The sequence below is a fragment of the Eschrichtius robustus genome, chromosome 6, assembly GCF_028021215.1.
Source record: "Eschrichtius robustus isolate mEscRob2 chromosome 6, mEscRob2.pri, whole genome shotgun sequence".
In the NCBI taxonomy this organism is placed as follows: Eukaryota; Metazoa; Chordata; class Mammalia; order Artiodactyla; family Eschrichtiidae; genus Eschrichtius; species Eschrichtius robustus.
Genome location: NC_090829.1, coordinates 118,931,070 through 118,953,073, shown reverse-complemented (window position 1 = coordinate 118,953,073; position 22,004 = coordinate 118,931,070). Strand labels below are relative to the sequence as shown.

At 33.9% G+C, this 22,004-nt stretch overlaps 1 protein-coding gene across 2 annotated transcripts in view; it reads right to left on the bottom strand.

Moving 5' to 3' along the window:
- USP25 (ubiquitin specific peptidase 25) overlaps positions 1-22,004 on the bottom strand; it is a 139,064-nt gene that overhangs the window by 97,847 nt on the left and 19,213 nt on the right. For both annotated transcript variants that reach the window (XM_068546916.1, XM_068546917.1), the window contains exons 2-4: positions 18,794-18,871; positions 15,471-15,615; positions 4,113-4,236 (exon numbers count right to left, since the gene is read on the bottom strand). In XM_068546916.1, the coding sequence (XP_068403017.1) occupies positions 4,113-4,236; positions 15,471-15,615; positions 18,794-18,871 (347 nt within the window). The remainder of the gene's footprint in view (positions 1-4,112; positions 4,237-15,470; positions 15,616-18,793; positions 18,872-22,004) is intronic.

The window sequence follows — 22,004 nt, the reverse complement described above, 5'->3', positions numbered from 1 at the left end:
ACAACCACTGTTAACTATTCTGCTCTTACGGATATCTGGTTGTTTACAGTTTTTAGTTATTATCAGTAAAGGCACTATGTGCTTCTTTCTCAAGGGTCTATACCTAGAAGTGGAAACGTGGACTATGCTAAGTTCTAGCATAATATATGTTGAAATACACTAGAAATTCCCAGTTTTCCAAAGTGGCTATATCATTATACATTCTTATGAACAATATATGACACTTCCAACTGCTCTACATGCTTGCCAACATTTGATATTGTCAGTCTTTTTAATTTTAGCCATTGTGTTGGATATATAGTGGTGGCTGTTCTCCAATGAGGTGACTCATCAAACTTGCACCACAAAGATTACCACCACTGCTATAATCTATCATCATACCCAACATGGCAACTTGTCCACTTTTAACTTGTCCAACTTATTATTTTCATGTGTCTAACTGCTATGTAAATTTGTGTCATTTGTCACTTTCACTGTCACTATTTTTAGGATAATTCTACCTTTTTCCTCTGAGTAATTTTAAGATTTTCCCAGTCTTAAGTATTCTGGAGTGTCACTATAATGAATTTATGTATGGGTTTCTTTTCATTTTTCTGATTGGGATTTGTTGGCTCATGAAATTACAAGTTATCTCTTCGCTTCTAAAAAATTCTGTGATTATCGCTTTAAATTTTGCCTCTGACTCACTCCCTCCTTTTCTTCCGTAACACCGATTAATGTATGTTAGACCTACTCATTTTATTCTCCGTGTCATTCAACCTTTCTCCATATTATTTATCTTTTTAGCTATCTGTTACACACTGGATAATTTCTTCTCATATAGCTTACAGTCTACTAATACATCCTTTAGCTATTTCTAATCTGCTATTAAACCTGTGTTCTGTTTTTTCTTTTTCTTTTTTTTTTACTTTAGTAATTCTTACTTTCATTTCTAGAAGATATTTTCACAGTCCTTTTTCAAGTAGAGATTTATTGAATCATTAAAGTGACACAAATTTCAGCTGTACAAACATGGTACAACTTCTCAGGGGCAAATCTCATCCCCTCCAACAACACTCCTCATAGCTAAGGCAACTGTCTTTGTAGTATTATAGGGGTTTCAGAGGAGGGATAGTTCTGATTTACCCTTATTGTGACTATGTCATCCACTGACGTAACTTTATGAGGGGAATGATTTCCTGTTAAAGCTTCCCACCTAATATAGACAACGGCCTTTAACTTCTTTTTCCCACATTCAACAAGGATATCAAAACTGAAATTCAAATTTATACACACGAGCAAATGTCATCATGTCAAAAAGTGACTTTCAGCATTCCGAACTTACTTCTTTGGGTTCCAGCTTTCACTTTGATTTAGTCTGATTATAGCCCTTACTATCTTAACAATTCTATAATACTTTCAAGAGATCTTAAAATATTTTACATCCAACAGAAACAACACATTCTGGTTGTTTCCACTAGAAAATCTGTTTTAGTCTACCATGTTTCCTGAAACTGTTGAAGGTGTGCTCTTTGTAACAATTTTAACTAGAACCTAGCCCTACCTTCTACCCAACTTATTCAAAGTCATTTCATGAGGCAAGCCATTTTCACAACAAATATGCTAGACACAAACTAGCCACAATGCAGTTTATTAACAAATTTCTACTATCCACACTCTACTTGTTCCCTGTCTGTGCAGTGATAACTAAGATAATTATAATAAATGCATCCAATCCTGACATTAAGAAGTAATTATATTAAGAAGTACACTTCTAAAATGTTCAACTTAAGAAATTTTACCATGAAATTTATGGGTGCCGGAACACAGGATTGTAAGATGTAAAAAGTTTTTATCTCATCTAGTTATACACAATAGCTCAGTATTCCAAATGTGTGAATTCATATTAAAGTATGTTACTGAAATACAACCATAGTTAAATGATTCTAGGATTTTATTTGGCAAGATTTTGTCATCTGAACTTACTAGGTAATGAACAAATAAATTTACTTTTAAGCATAATATATAAATGTTTTCCTTAAAAAATTCATCATTTTCCCTTTTGAATTTAGAGTCTAAGCCTTAATAAAACTCATGCAATGTTATATTTGTCAAATGCTTAACTAGAATTCTCATGTTCCCTTATTTCTAATACAATATGATATATAAATGTGCTTATTTACTGAATGTTGCAGTTAACTTTTTTTGTTAACTATATATTATAAAATCTACGCATATCAAGGAAAAAAATTACATTCTGCAACAGTAAATTAATATTTTTTTTACTTCTGAGTATAATTTTACATAAAATTTTGTCATATTACACTATACCAATTCTCTGCAATGCTATCTACAATACAAATACTTGCAAAATATTTACTATTTTAAGAGTTTATTAAAATTAAAAGATCAAGGGAAAAAAAGGGCATTATCTTAATGAGCTTTTTTTCCCACTTGGACAAAAATTAGTATCTTAAAGAATATATAACATATATTGTATGTAATAGAGATTAGGAATAATCTAAATTCCTTAACTTTTATTTATTTATTTTTACTGATTATCTAATTATTATGTTATTTTAATTAGAAAGCACAGGATACAAAACTACTGACACTACTTGGTATATAATCCTCCAGACTTTTTTCTATTTATGTACTAATATAAATTAACATACATATAAATATATATACATTTAAAAATATTTGTATCATAGTATATATTCTATTTTATAATCTCTTTTTCACATACTAGATTATCATTCCCCTTAAATATGAATTGCAACTGATGTATTTCATGCTTAAAGTATTTCTCATAAAGCTTAAGTATTATCAAATTTTATAATTATTCAAGACAAATATTTCATTCCAATTCATTTTTATAAGACAAAATCTAACTTTATAGTTTCTCCAAATCCTTCAAAAAATAAGCCTAAATAAAATGTCTAAAAATAGCACATGTACTTTTGGTTTTCATTTAAAATTACTGGCATTAAATGATATTAGCCACAACGAAAGAGGATAATGAATTTTAATTAAGTCTTGCCATCTTAATATCTTATTATACAAAGCAGTTTCCAAAGTAACAAAGACATTAAAAAGTATTACTACAAAAAATTATGTGCCTGTGCTAAACATAGCATTTTGAGGCATCTCCTACGGTAATCTCAGATTACTCAGAAAGAAATGTACTATTAATATTGTGCCAAGGGAAATTATCTAAGAAAGCTGGTACATTCTGCTACCAAACAACTCTGTTAACAGGGGAAAAGAACACTGGAGTCATAAGACCCATCTTAGCTGTGTACCTTTGGAAAATCATTTAACCTCTTAAAAGATAAATTTCTTCTTCAGTAAGATAAAGTTACCATTGGCTCCAAAGAGTTGTTTAGAAGATTATGTTTAGTTATAATTTAAAGTTTTTTTTTTTTAAATCAAACTTATTTAATCCTTTGGTGGATCAAATTTTTTCAAACTAAAAAGTTTTGGTAATTAAATCAAAAGATGCATTCCATCACACAACTTGGAATCTTGCTTATTTCTTTTAAAAAAAAAAAAAAACCTATAAATATACTATCATATCATAGATCAGAAGTTGGCAAACTATGGCCCATGGGCCAAATCCAGCTGGCCGTCTGTTTTTGTAAATCGAGATTTACTGGAACACAGCCACACTCATTAAATTATGCATTATCGATGGCTGCTTTTACACTACAACACTTGAGTTGAGCAAATGTAACAGAAACCAGATGGCTGACAAAGCCTAAAATATTTACCACTGGCATGTTACAGAAAAAAGTTTCTTGACCCTGGCCATAAATGACTATAAATTGAATTGGACAATGTATCTAAAAGGAATTAGGGGAAGAAAAAAAATCAAAGAAATATTAAAATATATACCTAAATTTAATGCCCCACAACGTCACTCCAAAATCCTAAAAACAATCTAAGTTTCAAATGCAATTGGATCTAGAATAAGAAAATCTGGGTTACATAAAATATAAAAACAATACTAAGTTTATTAATAGTTTATTTAGAATTGCAAAGTATATATTTGTGCCTCTTCAAATTAAAGTCAATTATTATTTCTATTATAAATAGTATTTATATCTACTTTATACAAATTATATTTTTACCTGCTAATGGCTTGCTCCTCATCAGTTATTCCAGTCTCCCTGAATGCCCTGTTTGATTCCGCCAAACTCAAGGCAATTGCTCTCTGAAGATCATCTTTATCATCTCCAGTGAGATCAATCACATCTGAAAAGCAAAACTATCTTTCTCAAAATTAAAAGTCAAACAAAATGAAAGGTAATTCTTATAATGGAGATTTTATACCCAATATACCCTTTCCAATCAAAGTCAGCACCAACTTAATTCTGTATAAGAGCCTCTCTGAAGAGAATGCAAACACTTTTTAAATTGGTTATACTTTGAAATTTAATGTTCTTCTCTATAAAATATACCTAAAGCAATTAAGAGTATAAATATTTTTCATTACAGAGGAATCTCAATATTTACTATGAAGTCTCTGATTAAAAGCTAATAAGCAGAAAGATTGCTAAAAACAGGTTCTTTAACAACAAAAATTGAAGCCAACATAATTAAACATTTACATATATACTTTCTGAAGTTAACCCAAATACACACACATTACAGTCGGCTATACTACCTAGACATTTATCAAAGTATGATAATTAAATGAGCTCTCAAAAACTATGTTTCAGAAACTAATTGACCATATATATTTATATTTATATACACTTTTAAAGTCTGGATGAATGTATGAAGCTGTTAACAGTGGTTAATTCTGATGAGGAGGGTTATGGGGAGAAGGACGTATAAGGATCTTTCACTTTCTATTTTCTGTTCTATGCATTCCTTTTAATTAAAAAAAAAGTTTTCATTTCAGAAAAAAGAAAAATATGCAAGTAAATGACAGGTTTTCTTTTGTTAGAATAAAATAAAAGTAGTTAGATGCTGTAAGTGTTCTTCTTCCAAAGAATAAAGTCTACAACTATTACCACATTCAAAAAAACTGATTTTTAATCCAATTTCCCAATATACATCGATTTATTTCCTTATCTCAAAAGATGTCAGTAATACTCCTATTATCATTTAAACAATGATAGACCATAACATGTTGTTAAGTAGGATATTACAAAATAATGGGATGAGAAAGAGAAAGAAGTATAGCTGTTACTACCTTATCTTTGCATAGTTGGGATTATGCTGGTTGGTATTCTGGACAAGTTTTATAATCATTTTGTTTATTTGTATTCGAGACATGTTAAAATTAATTTTTTTCTTTGTAATCTTAGAATATTATAAGAGGGAAACAAACAAAAGGGTTGGGGATGGGAGATAAAGTGTCTGCATTTTACCATCTGGCTACATCTAGTAGTTATATATAACTACTAGAAAAAAAAATTTTGCACTTAATAAAAAATAAAGTATACTGATAGTTTCAAAAGTCTACTTCTATTGTTATATACACTTTTTTCTCCAAACAGCAGCTTATGAGAATATTAAAAATATTAAAAATAACAGTTGGCCACGGAAGATTTTTTTAATGTTCTTAGAGAGTATAACAAAACCTCACAAAAATGTAGTAAGTAGGGTCCAAAAAATTCAGTCAAGTAGAATGTGCAACAGAGTTATAGAGCAAGTGAAATGATGGCGCATGCATACGTACGTCAGCAGGCCAAAGGTTTCCTAATTCTGGTTTACAAATTCCAAGTCCACCAAACCACAGCTGTAGATGGATATCACCTGGGTGTAGTCATTCAGTCCAGCTGAAATACTGATAAAGAAGCTAGGACTGGAGAGGCATGAAGTGGCCTCATAAAAACGAGAACTACCATGGTCATTAAATAATGACTAGAACTTGGATGAGTAAAGAGAGAATAATGGAAGTAAAGAAAATAACTTGAAAATCACAAAGAAGCAGAAAAACAGGCTTTGGGGACACGATCAATTAGCCCTCAGACTCCAATCTCTCATCCTCCTTGTGTGCCTTCTACAACTACAGAAGCTGAAAAGATTAAAACAAACAAACCTATTTTCCTGATTCACCTGCAGTTATGGTTCTGGATAAAATTTAGGTTCCACCAATCGGATGCATTAGCATGAGATTTGGAAGGCAGACTTGAGGGCGGGAAGCCACTATCCTGCTGCTTTTGGCTGTTTTTCTCCAGCATGACTGAACTGATGTGGGCTGTTCCACAATAGCAGTCCAGTATCCAATTTACAGCTTCAGGTATGTCAAAAGATAGAATAGAAGTGGTAACCAGACTCTGCACTCCAATGCCCAGGCACAGCTCAGTGGCAGTTACCTAATCCTGGCTGCTTGTTCCCTGGGCAGCAGCTATAGAGCTATGTACATTCTTGAACCCTGTAGTCCCAAAGGCAGTCTCCTGATTCACTATCTTCCTGACTGTGGCAGACAGAATGGCTTCCCTGGCTGGCCAGTCCTGCAAGAATCTAGGAGTCATTTCAGAAAGCTGAGCTAGAGATCCTTCCTCCATTGCTTCCACTGATTTTTTTAAGAACCTAGTTCCCGGTATTAAATTTCTTCTTTGGAACTATCTAGAGTGTTTACTGTTTCATGACTGACAAGTAAACCAAACTGGCTAGAGCAGAACTCACGTAGAAATGGCAACAAGTTATACTTAGAACTTTTCATAATTTAGCAGTCGTAACTCAAGCAACACAAAAGCAAAAAACTAGGCAAGATGCTTTTAACCCTATTTCATAAATGAGATAACTGAAGTTGCAAGAAATGAAGTCTAATAGTATAATAAAGAATGGTACACAGGCTTCAAATTTAAGTCTTCAAATTATTAAGTCCAGTGGTCTTTCCTCCATACTAGCAGTACCCAAGTGTAATCCATGGATCCTTGGGATCCCAATGACCCTATGAAGGAAGGGTTTCCTTAAGTAAAAAATACTCTCATAATAATACTAAGATGTTATTTGCCTTTCCTACTGGGGTCACATTTGCAGTGATTATGCAAAACAACAGTGCATAAAACCACAGCATCTTAGCACAAATCAAGGCAGTAGCATCAAGTTAATTACATTACAACTATGCATACCCATTATTCCAAAAAAAAAAAAGCCAGTCTCTCTTAAATCCTTGATAAAATGAGGAAACTAATTTTATTAAATCACAAACATTGTTTTACATGTTCTTTTAATTCTATGTGACAAAATAGAAAGTATGCATAGTACTTCTGCTCTATATCCAAAGTATGCTGTTGGTAAAGAAAACACTAGTACACTGCTTGAGTTGCAAGCTGAACTGATTTTTTTTCATGGGGCACTATTTTTACTTGAAAGAACAACTGACAAACGACAAACTATGATTATTCAGATGTCAGTATTTGGCAGACATTTTCTGAAAAATAAAGTGAGCCTGTCACTTGAAGAACAAATGAAGAGTATTTGTTGCCAATGATTAGCATGGAATTTTCAAGCAAAAACTGAAACTTCAGAAAACTTGTTTCTACCACTATGAGCTTGACATCTTCCCAATACTTAAACGCTTTTCTGGTGAAATCAAGTGATATTAACAATTTCTACTTGTTTTATAATGTAGACTTTCTTCCAACATTTGGAAGGAAACCTTTGCCAAATTACCAATGTGCTGTGTTATTAAATCATGCATGGATAAACAATCCATTCAAAGAGCAAGATAAGACACTAGGAGCATCTTCTGTTCTAATATTTGGTCTCTGACCCAGTTCCTGACATAGAGCTCCTATATCACTTGGCATTTCCTAGCTTGATAGGAACATATTTTGCTCTAAGGAGGTGACTCTTGGTGGGTTCCTAAATAGCTTCAGGATGGGCCACTGGTCATCAGAAAGACTAAGCCCTGATGAGAAGCTTGGAACTTTGAGCCCTACCTCCCATCCTCCAGGGAGACATAAGGACTGGAGATTAAGTTAATAATCGATCAGGCCTACCTGATGAAACCTCCATAAAAATCCCTAAAGTACAAGGTTTGGAGAGCTTCCAGGGTGGTGAATATGTCCACATGTTAGGAGGGTGGTGCACCCCAACTCCACACGACAGAAACTCCTGGCTTGGGACCCTTCCAGACCTTACTCTATATACCTCTCCATCTGGCTGTACATACTTTATCATAGTCCTTATTATATAATAAACCAGTAAAAGTAAGTGTTTCCCTGAGTTATGAGCCATTACAGCAAATTATCAAACTTGAGGGGGTCTTGAGAACCCCCAATTTGTTGTAGCCAAGTCAGACAGAATGTGGGTAACCTGGGGACCCACTACTTGTGATTGGTGTCTAAGGTAGGGGCAATCTTATGGGACTGAGCATTTAGCCTGTGGGGTCTGATGCTAACTCCAGGCAGATGGTATCAGCATTGTAGAACACCCAGCTGCTGTTGGAGAATTGGTAGTGTGTGGGGGGAAAAAACTCACATATCTGGTGTCAGAAGTATTATAAGTATGATGAGAGGAAGAAACAAGCAATTATAGTCTTTAATGCTAGAAAGGTTAGCTGACCACAGACTACCAGTTCTTAACTGAAAAGCTGGAATTTGTTCCTTTAAGCGATGGAGAAGGTTTATTTATTATTTGTAGTTTCACTATAATTACAATAATTTTCTCCATGATGTTCCCATTACTTCATAAAGCTTCTTCTTTCCATAGGTCATTTTAGAACAATATAGAAATTTTGAATTATTATAACCTACTCACATACCAAATACATATGATTTTAAGCACAGATATTAAGAAAATAAAACTTTATTTTAATAGAATGGTTAATCCTAAATTTATTTTTCAGGAGTTTAATAGAATGATTTCTGTAAAATATGTAATAAACTATAAAATAGCCCTCTATGATTTTCTTATGTGTTTATTCAAAAAGGAACAGAGAATAAGCTTAGCAGTAAACAATTTCTAATTGGCAAAAGTCAACTATAAAAACTTAGCCTTTGTAAAAATTCCATCCAAGTACCAAAGTACTATGAATATTTTTCTGTCAATGCCAAGGGAGGACCTTGGTAAAACACCAAACTTTGTTTGAACCAATCCTCCCTCCGGTACTAGTATTAGCATTAGTGTGAACAGAATTCAAGGGCACAAGTGTGTCAGTGCCAGTTGAATAACACTGTAGAAAATCACGTTACAAAAGCCTATGAACAGTAATCTACAACATTTCAAGATTGACCAAAATAAAACATTATTTCCTGTAAAGTCAGAAATATATATACCAAAACATAACATCCACCCTAATAAATCTTCCACTTTCTAAAAACTTACACACCAACTACCAAACATTTCTCTGCTAACTCCAAAACACAGAAAGTCATCAACTTAACAATAAATTAGACTTCAAATGTATGAATTGTTTATCACTCAGTTTTTCTCATGAAAATGGTATATAAAATGACATGAGGCTTCCAAGTTAGTTCACACGAGCCAATTTAGCCCATAATCTAATTGAATATATGCAAAGATTTTTATTTTAGAAAAAAAAAGTTCTTTCATTATTTTCCTTACCTACATAAGGCTAAAACTAGGGGAAACACTTTTTTATTTTTAATAAGCCAAGCTTATATTTACCACCAGCAAAGATTTCTAGGCAGGGGAGTGATATGAGTAGAAATAACTGTTTTGGGAGTTAGAGGAGTTAAAAGTGCTGAATAAGAGTTTGAGAAGAGTTGTAATAAGAGTAGGTACCAGAGCAGAAAAACTCTCTGGCCCACCAAAAGGACAGGGATACCCTTAAGAGAAAAAAGCAAATATGAAGAAAGAGATGGTCAGCAGATTGGAAATGAGAAAAATACCATTCCCACTCTCACTCTGCTTCAACCACGGTTGTTGTCCTCACCATTCACCTCCTGAGCCGAAAACATACTCCTACCTCAAGATCCCAGCCTGGGACACACCTCTCTAAGACATCCTTGAGGTTCCCGCCTTCACTTCCTCAGGTATCTGTATAAATGAGACACTTCCCAACCAACCTTCCATCTAAAATAGCACACCCCATGTCTGAACTACAACCTCACCCCTGCCAGCCTCTGTCCCTCTACCCTGCTCTATTGTTCTTCATGAACTTACTATTATCTGACAATATTTATTTATTGTTTACTGTCTGTCTTCCCCCTATGTAAACGGAGACATTTTTTTGATTTTTTTAATGGCCTAAAAGAGTACCTGACACATATTAGGCAATCAATAAATATTTGTTAAGCAAATAAAGGTTAATATCTAGACTATGGAATAGAAATAAAAATTAATGAGTCATCTCCACAGTGGCACTAGTTAGAATACTTGAGAATATATACTTTATCCAAAATTTTTTCTAGTAAAAGGACAAATAGCATAATAAAGTATCATGTTAAAAGAATACTTAAAATCAAGAAGACATAAGCAACGTAAATTGTGTTGCTCATCCCACTCTCCCATTCTCCCCTGCCGTCAGTCAGTTCTCTTAACATGTTCCTACTTTTCCAATCTTCTCATTGCTAAACTCAGATTCTCCAAAACAGTGATGTCCAATAGAACTTCCTGTGATGATGGAAATGTACTATTATCCGTATTGTCCAATAAGGTAGCTACTAGTCACATGTGACTACTACTGACCATTTTAAATGTATGTATGGCAATGGAAAAAACTGAGTTTCAGTATTACTTAATTTTATGTTTAAATTTAAGTCTCCACATGTAACTATTGGCAACTGTATTGAACAGCTCAGCTCTAAATGGTCTTGCTCTGTTTTTAATAATAGCTGCTAAATTTATAATGGCAGCATTAGTAAGTAAGGAAAGTAATAATAAAGGAGCCATTCTTGATTTTTGTCATCTATTTTACTGTGCTTTCCAACTTGGAAAAAATTAAAAGTTAACATTCTATATTAGTCAACAAAAAGTGCAAAGGCCCATGGCCATCATTCTGTCCTAAAGTTAAAGAAAATTCATAAAGTTATACAAGTAATTCTACAGTGTATGTCTAATATAGAATGTAAGTCTAATTGCATCCAATCAGTTACAAGTAATTTTCATACCATTGTAGCATCTCATTTTTAAGTTTAACATTGACTTTTGGTGAATCATCAAAATAGTTTTATGCATTAGAAATCTCTACAGAAAAAGACTTAACTTCCATTTCACTAATTTTTTTTTTTCTATCTGCAGATGCTTGTTTAACAAATTTGGTGAACGGGAAAAATATCAGTGTTCAATTAATAAAATCCTAAACTGCTTAACATAAGTGATTTGCCCTCAGCAGGGATGAGAGCACTAGACTGGGATCTATTTATGAAATGTGCTTTAAATCACTTTTAGGCTAGCCAAGCAATATAACCAAGATTAGAGTTCTAGGACAGAACTTCAACATTTTTCTTACTTTCTATGCAATCCTTACCAAATAATTCAAGTTCTTTTGAAGGATAAAAGAAAAAAATACAGTGTGTCTTAAAAAAAAAAAAAAATACAGTGATTCTAAACTTTTGAAGGGTCTACCACTTAACACTCACTCCAATGTGTTATACTAATTTCTCTAAAACTTAAGCCAATATGCGGCATTATTTTCTGTGTTAAAATTACCTACCCAAATCCCTCTTATCTTTTGATCCATACTTTGATTGCTCAATTGTAGCACATCTCGTTCTGGTGGGTATATACCGTTTTTTTTTCCTGTTTTAAAGAAGTTCAAAAGAATTTAATGATCATGAAAGAAAGAATATTACTATTTGATTTCAAATTGGGCAAAAGCCTTATATGGTCATGTCTATGACAGAGTTTGCCATGACACAAAGACTTCACGCAATCTCTTCTCTGATTATTAAATACACCTATGATATCTCAATATCTTGCATTGTTTCCTAGTTCCCTTTGCATTTTTAACTGCAAAACTCCTAACACAGTAATTTTATTTCTCATTTAAGCGAGAGGTAGGAGGCACTCATTTGACAATTCACAATATCCAGTCTAGACAGGAGATATAAGTAATTTAAAAAGGTGCCTCAAATTTTTGCTAACAGTACTACAAAATGGTTTGGGTCTTTTCCCAGAATTCAACAGAGTATTATATTACAGTATGGAATGTTACCAAAGCAATACTTTCTAATTCCTTATTATGCAGAGTACAAGCTTTCCTTGAAATGTTTCCTTTTTCTCTCAAAAATGAAAGGTAAAAATACACTGAGAAGGCCAACAATTGAAAATGTAATTACTCCGTCAATATTAAAGTTCACAAATATGTGTTCTAATCAAGTGACATAATTTGCTTTCTCTTCTGATATACTTGGGTATATGAAAATTTCCCAGCAACCCCAAAAGTGACTTCTATGGGATATTAGTTTGAAAGCTAAATTTTTCTAGTCATCAAAAAAACATGTATTTTAGATCTTCTAAAAGAGACCTTCAGTTATAAGCTATATTCTAGCTTATAACAATAAAGAACCATTATATATGTAGCATTAGAGACTTTTATCTCAAAATATAGATGTTTTGTCAGCACTACAACCAACAGATGACACACTTAAAGTTAGCAAGGCTTTGTTTATGCTTTAGCCTGGTTGTAACAGACTTTATACTTAAAAAAAAAAAAAAAAGAAGAAGAAATTGAAAAAATAAAAACCCTTACCATATTTGCAAGAATTAAGTTCGACTATGGTCAATTTTCAAGTAACAATGCATTTCACATAAAATTGAGAAAATGCTCAAAAAGGGTTTTATATCTAGAACAATCCCTTGAAAACTTCCTCACACTCTGATCACTCCAATACTCCACACTCCTTCAGCACTTACAGAGTTTTCTCCAAGAAGAGGCCTGAGTTTGAATATATATATTCATTTATAATTATTTTCTATCCTTCCCACGTTTTACCACCCCATCCAAGAATTAAAAATACAGAGATTTCATTTCTCCTCAGCAATTACAGCATAGTAATTTAAAGAATCTGCTGAATGCATGACATCTACTTACTTTCTCAGTTTTAAACCTTGTAACACTTGGTATTATACAAGTGTCATAACACTTGTAGTATTATTATGGCACTACTAAATTTAAATGCTGAATAAAGACTATTTCCTAAAGGCAGTTGTACTTCTTAGAACTTTATGAAAGATGGCACAAATTTGTTAAATAGAAAAGAACTATTGTCACCTCATCAGCTATATTTTTCTCAGTTTAATACTAATACTATTATAATACAATCACCCCACTGTATTTCTACAAGTTTTTTTCTCAGTAATCTCAAACCAACTTTATGAATGCACTATCCAAATTATTCAATTATTAAATATGAATTAGCATCCTGGTTAGAAGGATAGCTCATTTTATCAACATAGAAACCACAACAACAAGCAATTTGCTCAATAAGATAATCAATAAGATGAAACCAGAAACTCCATCTCTCTACCATTTCTTTCAAGTGGAATATGAAAGTACTTAGTGCATATTTTCTGAGAGCTACACACATACACACACACACAAAAAATTTTTTTCAATTATCAACAAATGGGACACACGCTTTCTGAAATCAGGTTGCTTTCTCCCTAAGAGCACCTAATCAAATCTCTCTTTTTGTCCATAACATTTTCACTATTCCTTGTCAAAAGTCTTTAACAGGTGTTAACATGTGACTTAAACAATATTTTCTAATTTTCACACAGCAAATAAGACACCATCTTTAATGACAGTCTTATAATCCTAATTCTCCCCTGCAAATCTATATATGCTGTCCCACGTCTCAAAGTCTACCATCTATATTGAGTTCACAGCTATCGTTCTAAAATCTTTCCATCCTTTCAACTAGAACACTGCACCATGTTTACTCAGTTTTGTCTCCTTCATTTTAACCAGCTGTCTTCAGTCAAAATCTTTCTTTTTTTCCTTTTTCTACCTAATTTCATTTTCCTCCCAAGTCTCAGAACCTTGAAAGATACGTTATTCTCACATACTAATTCCTCCTCTATTTATACCACTTCTCTTTTTTCCAACTTCTTATAACAAGCTTCTCAACCCTGTTCAAGAGAACGTTCATTGGTTTCAAAACAGCTTTTTTACACATATTATCAAAAACAACTCAACAAACACTTTTTGAGAAACAATAACATTCTATTATAATGGTGGGACTACCAATGGTCTCTTGCCCTTTTAAGTTTAGTTTGGTAAGCAAGAAAGGCACAGCAAGTAATTTCAAAATAGCACAGTACCTGTTAAGACAGAAGTATGCTCTGGGTGTCAGAAAAGCCCTTGGAGGCTAGAGGAAACATTCTAGAGCCAGCAGCTCTTAAGCTAAGTCTTATAACATCAGAAGAAATTAGGCTAAGGATAAAGGCTGGAGGGGATTCCAGACAGAAGGAACAACAAGTGTAAAGACAGAAGAAATTAAATAGCACTGGGTGAATGAGAACTTCCAATCTATTCTGTATTATCACAGTGTAAAGTGAGAGGAGGAAAACAGTAGAAAATGAAGGTAGAGATGTAGATAGGGGCCAAACCACACTTTGTCTTGAACTTGGACACAGCAATTGAGTCTGTCTTACATACATAAAACTTCTCCCATCACCTATTACATGTGTGAGATAGGAGTATCCTAGCTTTGGCTGACATAAGACCATTTTGGGAGCAAAAACACTAAGATTACCTTGAAATTTTGAAATTAAAATATTTTATCAATGAACATTAAACAGAATTTAATGTCAATCAATAGCTATAAACATCTATGTGAATGGGATCTTCCTGGTTTTTTCCTAACTTTGAGAAAGTCTATAAAACAAAATCAAAAATTCTCTTTAAGTACAAGTTAGTAATCAAACTTCTCAAATCCAGAATGCATAGAAATACCTACATTTTATATAATGCAGTTATTACACCATAATGAGATAGAGATAAATGAACATATTTTTCAAAACTCAACTATATAAGCATAAATTATTCATATTATGAAGAAAAATTAGAGTCCCGTGTAAAATTTTCCATATGTATGTATGTGTATATGTGTATTTATTTATTTTGTTATGTTGTAGTAAGCCTTTTTCCAAGATCTTTATTCTGGAGAGGGGTTGGAGTTAAGGGAAGGAAAATTCTGTTAAACAGTAAATCTATCAGTAATTAGAAACAATACTTTATCTTCAAAAATAATACTAAGATCTCTACCAACACTTAACATCAATAAAACAAATGACTGTGCCCCATTTAAAATTCTAGAAACTTTTGTTTCTTTAATGAGTAAGACCTTTAGATGTTCCATATTTCAAAACAATGAATACGATATGAAATGTTTTATAAAAGGATATACAACTTAAATATAATCTTTTACTCCTCAACTGAAAACAAATATAGCAACTAATAAAAACACATGCGCCTTTCAACTACACCAAAAAGAACCAAAGCTGAAGTCGTTCCTTTTTTGTTCTTCACCTCTGTTTAAACAAAACACAGCTCCAAGAAAAATTTTTCATTACATTCTAATTAAAATATTAAGAAAGAGAAGTAAACTTACTCGTATCTGCTTGGCTTCCCACACTGATGTATCTATCATTGCCAGGTAGCGCTGTTTGGTAGTAAGTTGTCTCCTCCTGCTGAGGGGTCTTGGCATTCTTCGCAGTAAGGAAAGCCACTGCTAGTTCCAAGTTTCCGTTACTATCCTTCAAATATCAAGAATGGAACATCAAATATTTTGGAATAACTCTATACATTCTCATATAATTATGTAATTTTCTCCATAACAACTAATACTAATAGTAAAAATCATTTTCAGATTTAAAATTATTCTATGTGATTCTTAATTTTACAGTATAAATTCACTGTAAACAAAGTAGACTACATAAATAGTAATTCCTTTTTCTAATTAAATTAAAACTACTAATATAATGTAAAAATCAATTCTATAACTAATTATCCAATCATAACTTACACTCCTAAACAAATGAACAAACTAAAAAATGTTTTCTGGAACTGGCCACATAAAAGGGTGAAAAATAAATATTTAAAATAGTACTTCAGCAAACAAGGACAATAAAAGATATTCCCTTTAGTGTGTATGCTGAATGCCTACCTAGAGGCAAACTAACAAGCAAATATCAAAGACTCATAAGAAGAAAACAGCAAAATGGTCTGAAGCTTGATAGAAAGACACACAGAACTCCTAGGAATACTCAATACTATCAAGAGGAAAATCCTACCCAAATTAAATGTATAAATTGTATGTAGTTCTCATCAAAAGTATACCTGGACACTTTGTTATAAAGCAGAAACTAACACATCATTGTAAAGCAATTATACTCCAATAAAGATGTTAAGAAAAAAAAGAAAAAGTATACCTGGACAAAATTATTCTAAAGTTAATTTAGAAGAAAACAGATGCTAAAAAACTAAGAATTTTTGAAATAGCAAAATGAGAAGAGACTTGCCCACTTATCTCTATATTCTCTCCACAGTTAACAATAAATATAACGCTAGCTCTATGACAGCTCACTGAAACCACATTATGAAATCCAGATATTAGTAACGAAGTTATCTTTGTAACAGAAGGCCATAACCCACAATACTACGTAGGCCTTTAGAAGTTTAGCATACACACGAAGCATAATAGGAAGCCAGTGGAAGGTTTTGGACAGAAATGACATGGTATGACTTACACTTTAAAAGGATTACTCTGGCTGTATGCTGGGAATAGACTATAGGAGAGAATGGGTACAAGCAGAGAGTCCAACATTATTTGCTATCATATTAAACGTGGGGAGGGATAAAAGGAGAAAGAACAGGATGATTCCAAGATTTGAGGCCTGAGCAACTGGAAGAATGAAGTCCCCAACCCATCCTAACTCCAATTCTAGCAGCCTTTGAGGAGAGAAAAAAGTAAGAGTGCAGTCTGAAAAGCACCGCTGTTTTAAACTTTGTTATCTGTCACAACCGTTATAAGATTCTTAAATGAATCATCCAAAATATGGGTTTAGCATAGTCTATAGTTAGATAAGTAAACTAGTCGTAAAATAATTGTAATAACAATGGCTAACATTTATTGAACGCTATGTGCCAAGAAATGTGCTAAGGGCTTTCCATATACTCTCTCATACAATAATAATAAACTGAATGCAGCAGGGATCTACACTTACTTTGGAGGTATAAATAAATTCTCAAAATAAAATACAGTAGAAGTGCTAAAATCGATCAATGACATTGCGGCTCCCAAAAGTAGACTCCTTGTCAGTATATTGCTGAGAGAGTCAACTCATTATTAAACATCTTACAAATTTATATTGAGCATCAATTAAGGTTTAAGTACACTGTTTTCCTCCCCAGATACTGGTAACTGAAACAAAAGTTTAAAAAAAAAAAAAACAAAAAACCATGGTCACACAACCTACCTCAAAGGAAATGCGGACAATAATTTAATTTTTTACGTTTATTTAATTTAGCATATACTACGTGTTTCCCAAGTTAAAAAAAAAAAAAAAAAAAAAGTGAATTCCCCAAATTTGCCCTGACAAAGTAATGGGTGTAGCCCCACACTCAGTGATACAGAACGGGAAAGGCAATTTCTGAAAATAGACATGGAATGATTTAATCATATTTAGCAGAATAAAGAAAGGACTGGCAATCATCTAAATGTCATAATCATAAAAATTGAGGTACAACACTTTTGCTTCCTCTCCAAATACTTACAGTGGCATCATAACCATGCATTAAAATGCTCCTAACAGTACTGTTTCATCGTTTTCCTGATGGGGAAAAAAGCTGAAGCAAAGCTTCCAGTAAAAGCAGAAATTATGTGAGGCACTGGGATCAGGCAGCTTGGTTTCTATCCAAGCTCCTGCACATACTATGTGATCTTCAGCAAGTCACTTTAACTTCTCTGTTTCCTTATCTTTTAAAAAGGGGATAAAAATAATACCTACGTCATAGTTATTAGGAGGATGAGTTAGCCACATAAAGTACTTAGAATAGCACTGTAGTGCTTAATAAGTGCTAGTTATTATCACTACAATTATGATGATTATGATTACAATCATCCAAAAGATAAATTATTTCTAGAAACAAATGAAGAACTTTTGGCTCAAAATCAAAAATGATATAATTAATGTTGTCTCTCAAAGCAACTTGCAAAGGACTGAAGCTATGTGTATGCCCATAGCAGCAAAAATGCTGTACTGCTGTTAGCCTTTGGCAGCAATCTATAAATAAACTTAAAATGCAGTTCTAGTTCTTGAACATCTTTCATTCACTTGCTCTCTTTCAATGTGCATATCCATGTGATTTGACTCATCTGGGTGCCACTGTGTGGAAATGAGCATACTTCATAAAATATAACAAAAATCATGCCCTTCATTTAGTGCATAATAAAACAGTTTGATGTTGAATGTTCTTAAGGTGCAATTAATTGAACGTTAGCCAATTTATATTTCTCCTTCTTGGAAGAAAAAAATGTAACTTCTGATACTCTATTAATTTTCTCCCACCTCCTCTTCCTCCTCCTCCTCTACCCCACCCTACCCCCCACCCCCAATTAAACTCTAAAATCATGTCTCTTGGGTAAAAGCAGCCATTAGCACTTGGATTCACTTCCCTCCTTTGTGCATGAAAAGTGTTTCACATGGAGAGGTCTTCTTTCACTCCAAGGTATCTTGGAACATTAGGCTGCTAAAAGCTAACATGCTTGAAGTTGCAGTATGTTATGTTAAGTAAGGTTCTTACTTTATAAAAGTTCTTTCCTATATCTCTACTACTACCCATGGTATAATTAAAAAACTCAAGTTTCAAATATGGTAGGCAGTGGAGATGAGGGTGTACTAGAAACTGTATGTTGCAAAACAGAGGCCATACCTTCAAGGCTTGCTGTAGTATCTGGGCATCATTAATCCCAGTAATTTCTCTCAGCTGGTTCAAAAACGTCTGCTGGTGCTAGAGGAAGGGAAAAACCAAAAATGTTATCTATGAAATCTGAAAATATACAAGGACAAGAAAATAAATGACCTTTGGGAAAAAAACAGAAAACACAAAATAAACTAGAGTGAAAAACAAAAAAACAATAGAACTTGACAAAGATTGAATAAATTTCATTCTTTTAAGAAGAATGAACCATACTGTGGTAGCCCTTATTCCATTCTCACGTTTCTAAAAGCCCATTCTTCACTGACTAATTTATGCCTCCCAACAAGAAAAGGAGTGATCTGCCTGATGGCTAAACTTAAGAAGAACTAAGGAAAACAGGTATTCATTGGGCTACTTTAACTAGGGGATGAGACCACAAAATGAAATCCAGGCAGCCCTATTAATCGCTCTCTCTACCTAAAGTCAGCCAGCATTGAGGCACCTAGGATGTTTAGAAAAAACAGGCCTTTGGCAGGCCAAGCACTAGGTGGATATATTACACCAGGGGGAATTCTACCCTATTCAAGGAAAAAAAGGATCGTCTCATTTTCCAATCTGTCATAAAAGATCCCAAATAAAATTGATCACTTGCCCCCATTTGCTTTAAATCTGTTTATACTCTATTGATCTATATAATCAACTATACTCTACTGGAAAGAAAAAGAGGTAGGATAAGATTCTACTACCAAAACCCTTCCCCTAAACTTCCCTAATTAAGAACCATGCTCCTCTCTACATCTCTGCATTTCTTAAAACAAGTCCCCCAAAACTGTAAGATGGCACCATGAAATAAAGAAAGCTCAATGGATATGACATGGAAAACAAGTCACCACTAGAAAAAAAGGATCTGCTGAAATCTTCTGTCTTCCCCCTAAACATTCGTATGTGACAGTCACTAAATGTCACTCAATGTTTCCTCCTCCAGCATCCTGTCCAAATTCTAGGTAGGGTAAAGGGCAAAGGACAAAGGGTGTCTGCTAAATGACTCTGCGTTCTTTAATTTGTAAAGGTATTTACAAATACCTTTGATATAGATGAACCTAGAAGCACAGTTTGATTTAAGCAAACTGTATATTTTTAAATAGCAAATATATAATCTATATAGAAGTTAATCTTTACAAAATCATATTAAGCTAAAGTGGTAAAATACAAAATTTTGTGTGTATATGTTAATGAGTACAAGGTAAGATGTAAAAAAGAATGTAAAACCCAGAAAAGTTTACAGAGCCTGCATTGCAGTAGACTCCCAATTCTTCTCCCATCTCTGTACCCACACCCTTTACCACTTCTCACTTCCTCTCACTAGAAACACGATATATTTCCTTGTTGCACTGATGATAGGCTTGGCCATGTGACAAGCTTTCATCAATGGCATATTAGCAAACAGCATGCAAGCAGACATGAAATGTGCTCGCATGGTTGGGCTTGCCCTCTTGAACTTCTGCAACTTCATCAAGAACATAAGCTGGGTAGCCCACTTGCTCCAGAAGAATGAGGTATGTGTTGCCCCAGAAAAATGGGGAACGTGAGAAGAGCCACCCCAACCAACCAATCTGAACACGATGACAATATTTTGGTATACCACTAACTTTTGGTGCGGTCTGTTACACTGATAGTTGACTGCTAGAGAGTACTATAAGAATACTGAGTATTTTATGAAGAGAAACAACGTCTAAAAATTTTTTTAATTAATTAATTAATTAATCTATCTATCTATCTATCTTTGGTCCTCGTTGCTGCACGCGGGCTTTCTCTAGTTGCAGCGAGTGGGGGCTACTCTTCATTGTGTTGCGTGGACTTCTCATTGTGATGGCTTCTCTTGTTGCAGAGCACGGGCTGTAGGCACATGGGCTTCAGTAGTTGTAGCACAAGGGCTCAGCAGTTGTGGCTCACGGGCTCTAGAGCGCAGGCTCAGCAGTTGTGGTGCACGGGCTTAGTTGCTCTGTGGCAATGTGGGATCTTCCCAGACCAGGGCTCGAACCCGTGTCCGCTGCATTGGCAGGCGGATTCTTTTTTTTTTTTTTTTAAACATCTTTATTGAAGTATAATTGCTTTACAATGGTGTGTTAGTTTCTGCTTTATAACAGAATCAGTTATACATATACATATGTTCCCGTATCTCTTCCCTCTTGCATCTCCCTCCCTCCCACCCTCCCCATCCCACCCCATCCCACCCCTCTAGGTGGTCACAAAGCACCGAGCTGATCTCCCTGTGCTATGTGGCTGCTTCCCACTAGCTATCTATTTTACATTTGGTAGTGTATATATGTCCATGACACTCTCTCACCCTGTCACATCTTACCCCCCCCTCCCCATATCCTCAAGTCCATTCTCTAGTAGGTCTGTGTCTTTATTCCTGTCTTGCCACTAGGTTCTTCATGGCCTTTTTTTTTTTTTTTCCTTAGATTCCATATATATGTGTTAGCATACTGTATTTGTTTTTCTCTTTCTGACTTACTTCACTCTGTATGACAAACTCTAACTCCATCCACCTCATTACAAATACCTCCATTTCATTTCTTTTTATGGCTGAGTAATATTCCATTGTATATATGTGCCACATCTTCTTTATCCATTCATCTGTCGATGGACACTTAGGTTGCTTCCATGTCCTGGCTATTGTAAATAGAGCTGCAATGAACATTTTGGTACATGACTCTTTTTGAACTATGGTTTTCTCAGGGTATATGCCCAGTAGTGGGATTGCTGGGTCGTATGGTAGTTCTATTTGTAGTTTTTTAAGGAACCTCCATACTGTTCTCCATAGTGGCTGTATCAGTTTAAATTCCCACAAACAGTGCAAGAGTGTTCCCTTTCCTCCACACCCTCTCCAGCATTTATTGTTTCTAGATTTTTTGATGATGGCCATTCTGACTGGTGTGAGATATCTCGTTGTAGTTTTGATTTGCATTTCTCTAATGATTAATGATGTTGAGCATTCTTTCATGTGTCTGTTGGCAATCTGTATATCTTCTTTGGAGAAATGTCTATTTAGGTCTTCTGCCCATTTTTGGATTGGGTTGTTCGTTTTTTTTGTTATTGAGCTGCATGAGCTGCTTGTAAATCTTGGAGATTAATCCTTTGTCAGTTGCTTCATTTGTAAATATTTTCTCCCATTCTGATGGTTGTCTTTTGGTCTTGTTTATGGTTTCCTTTGCTGTGC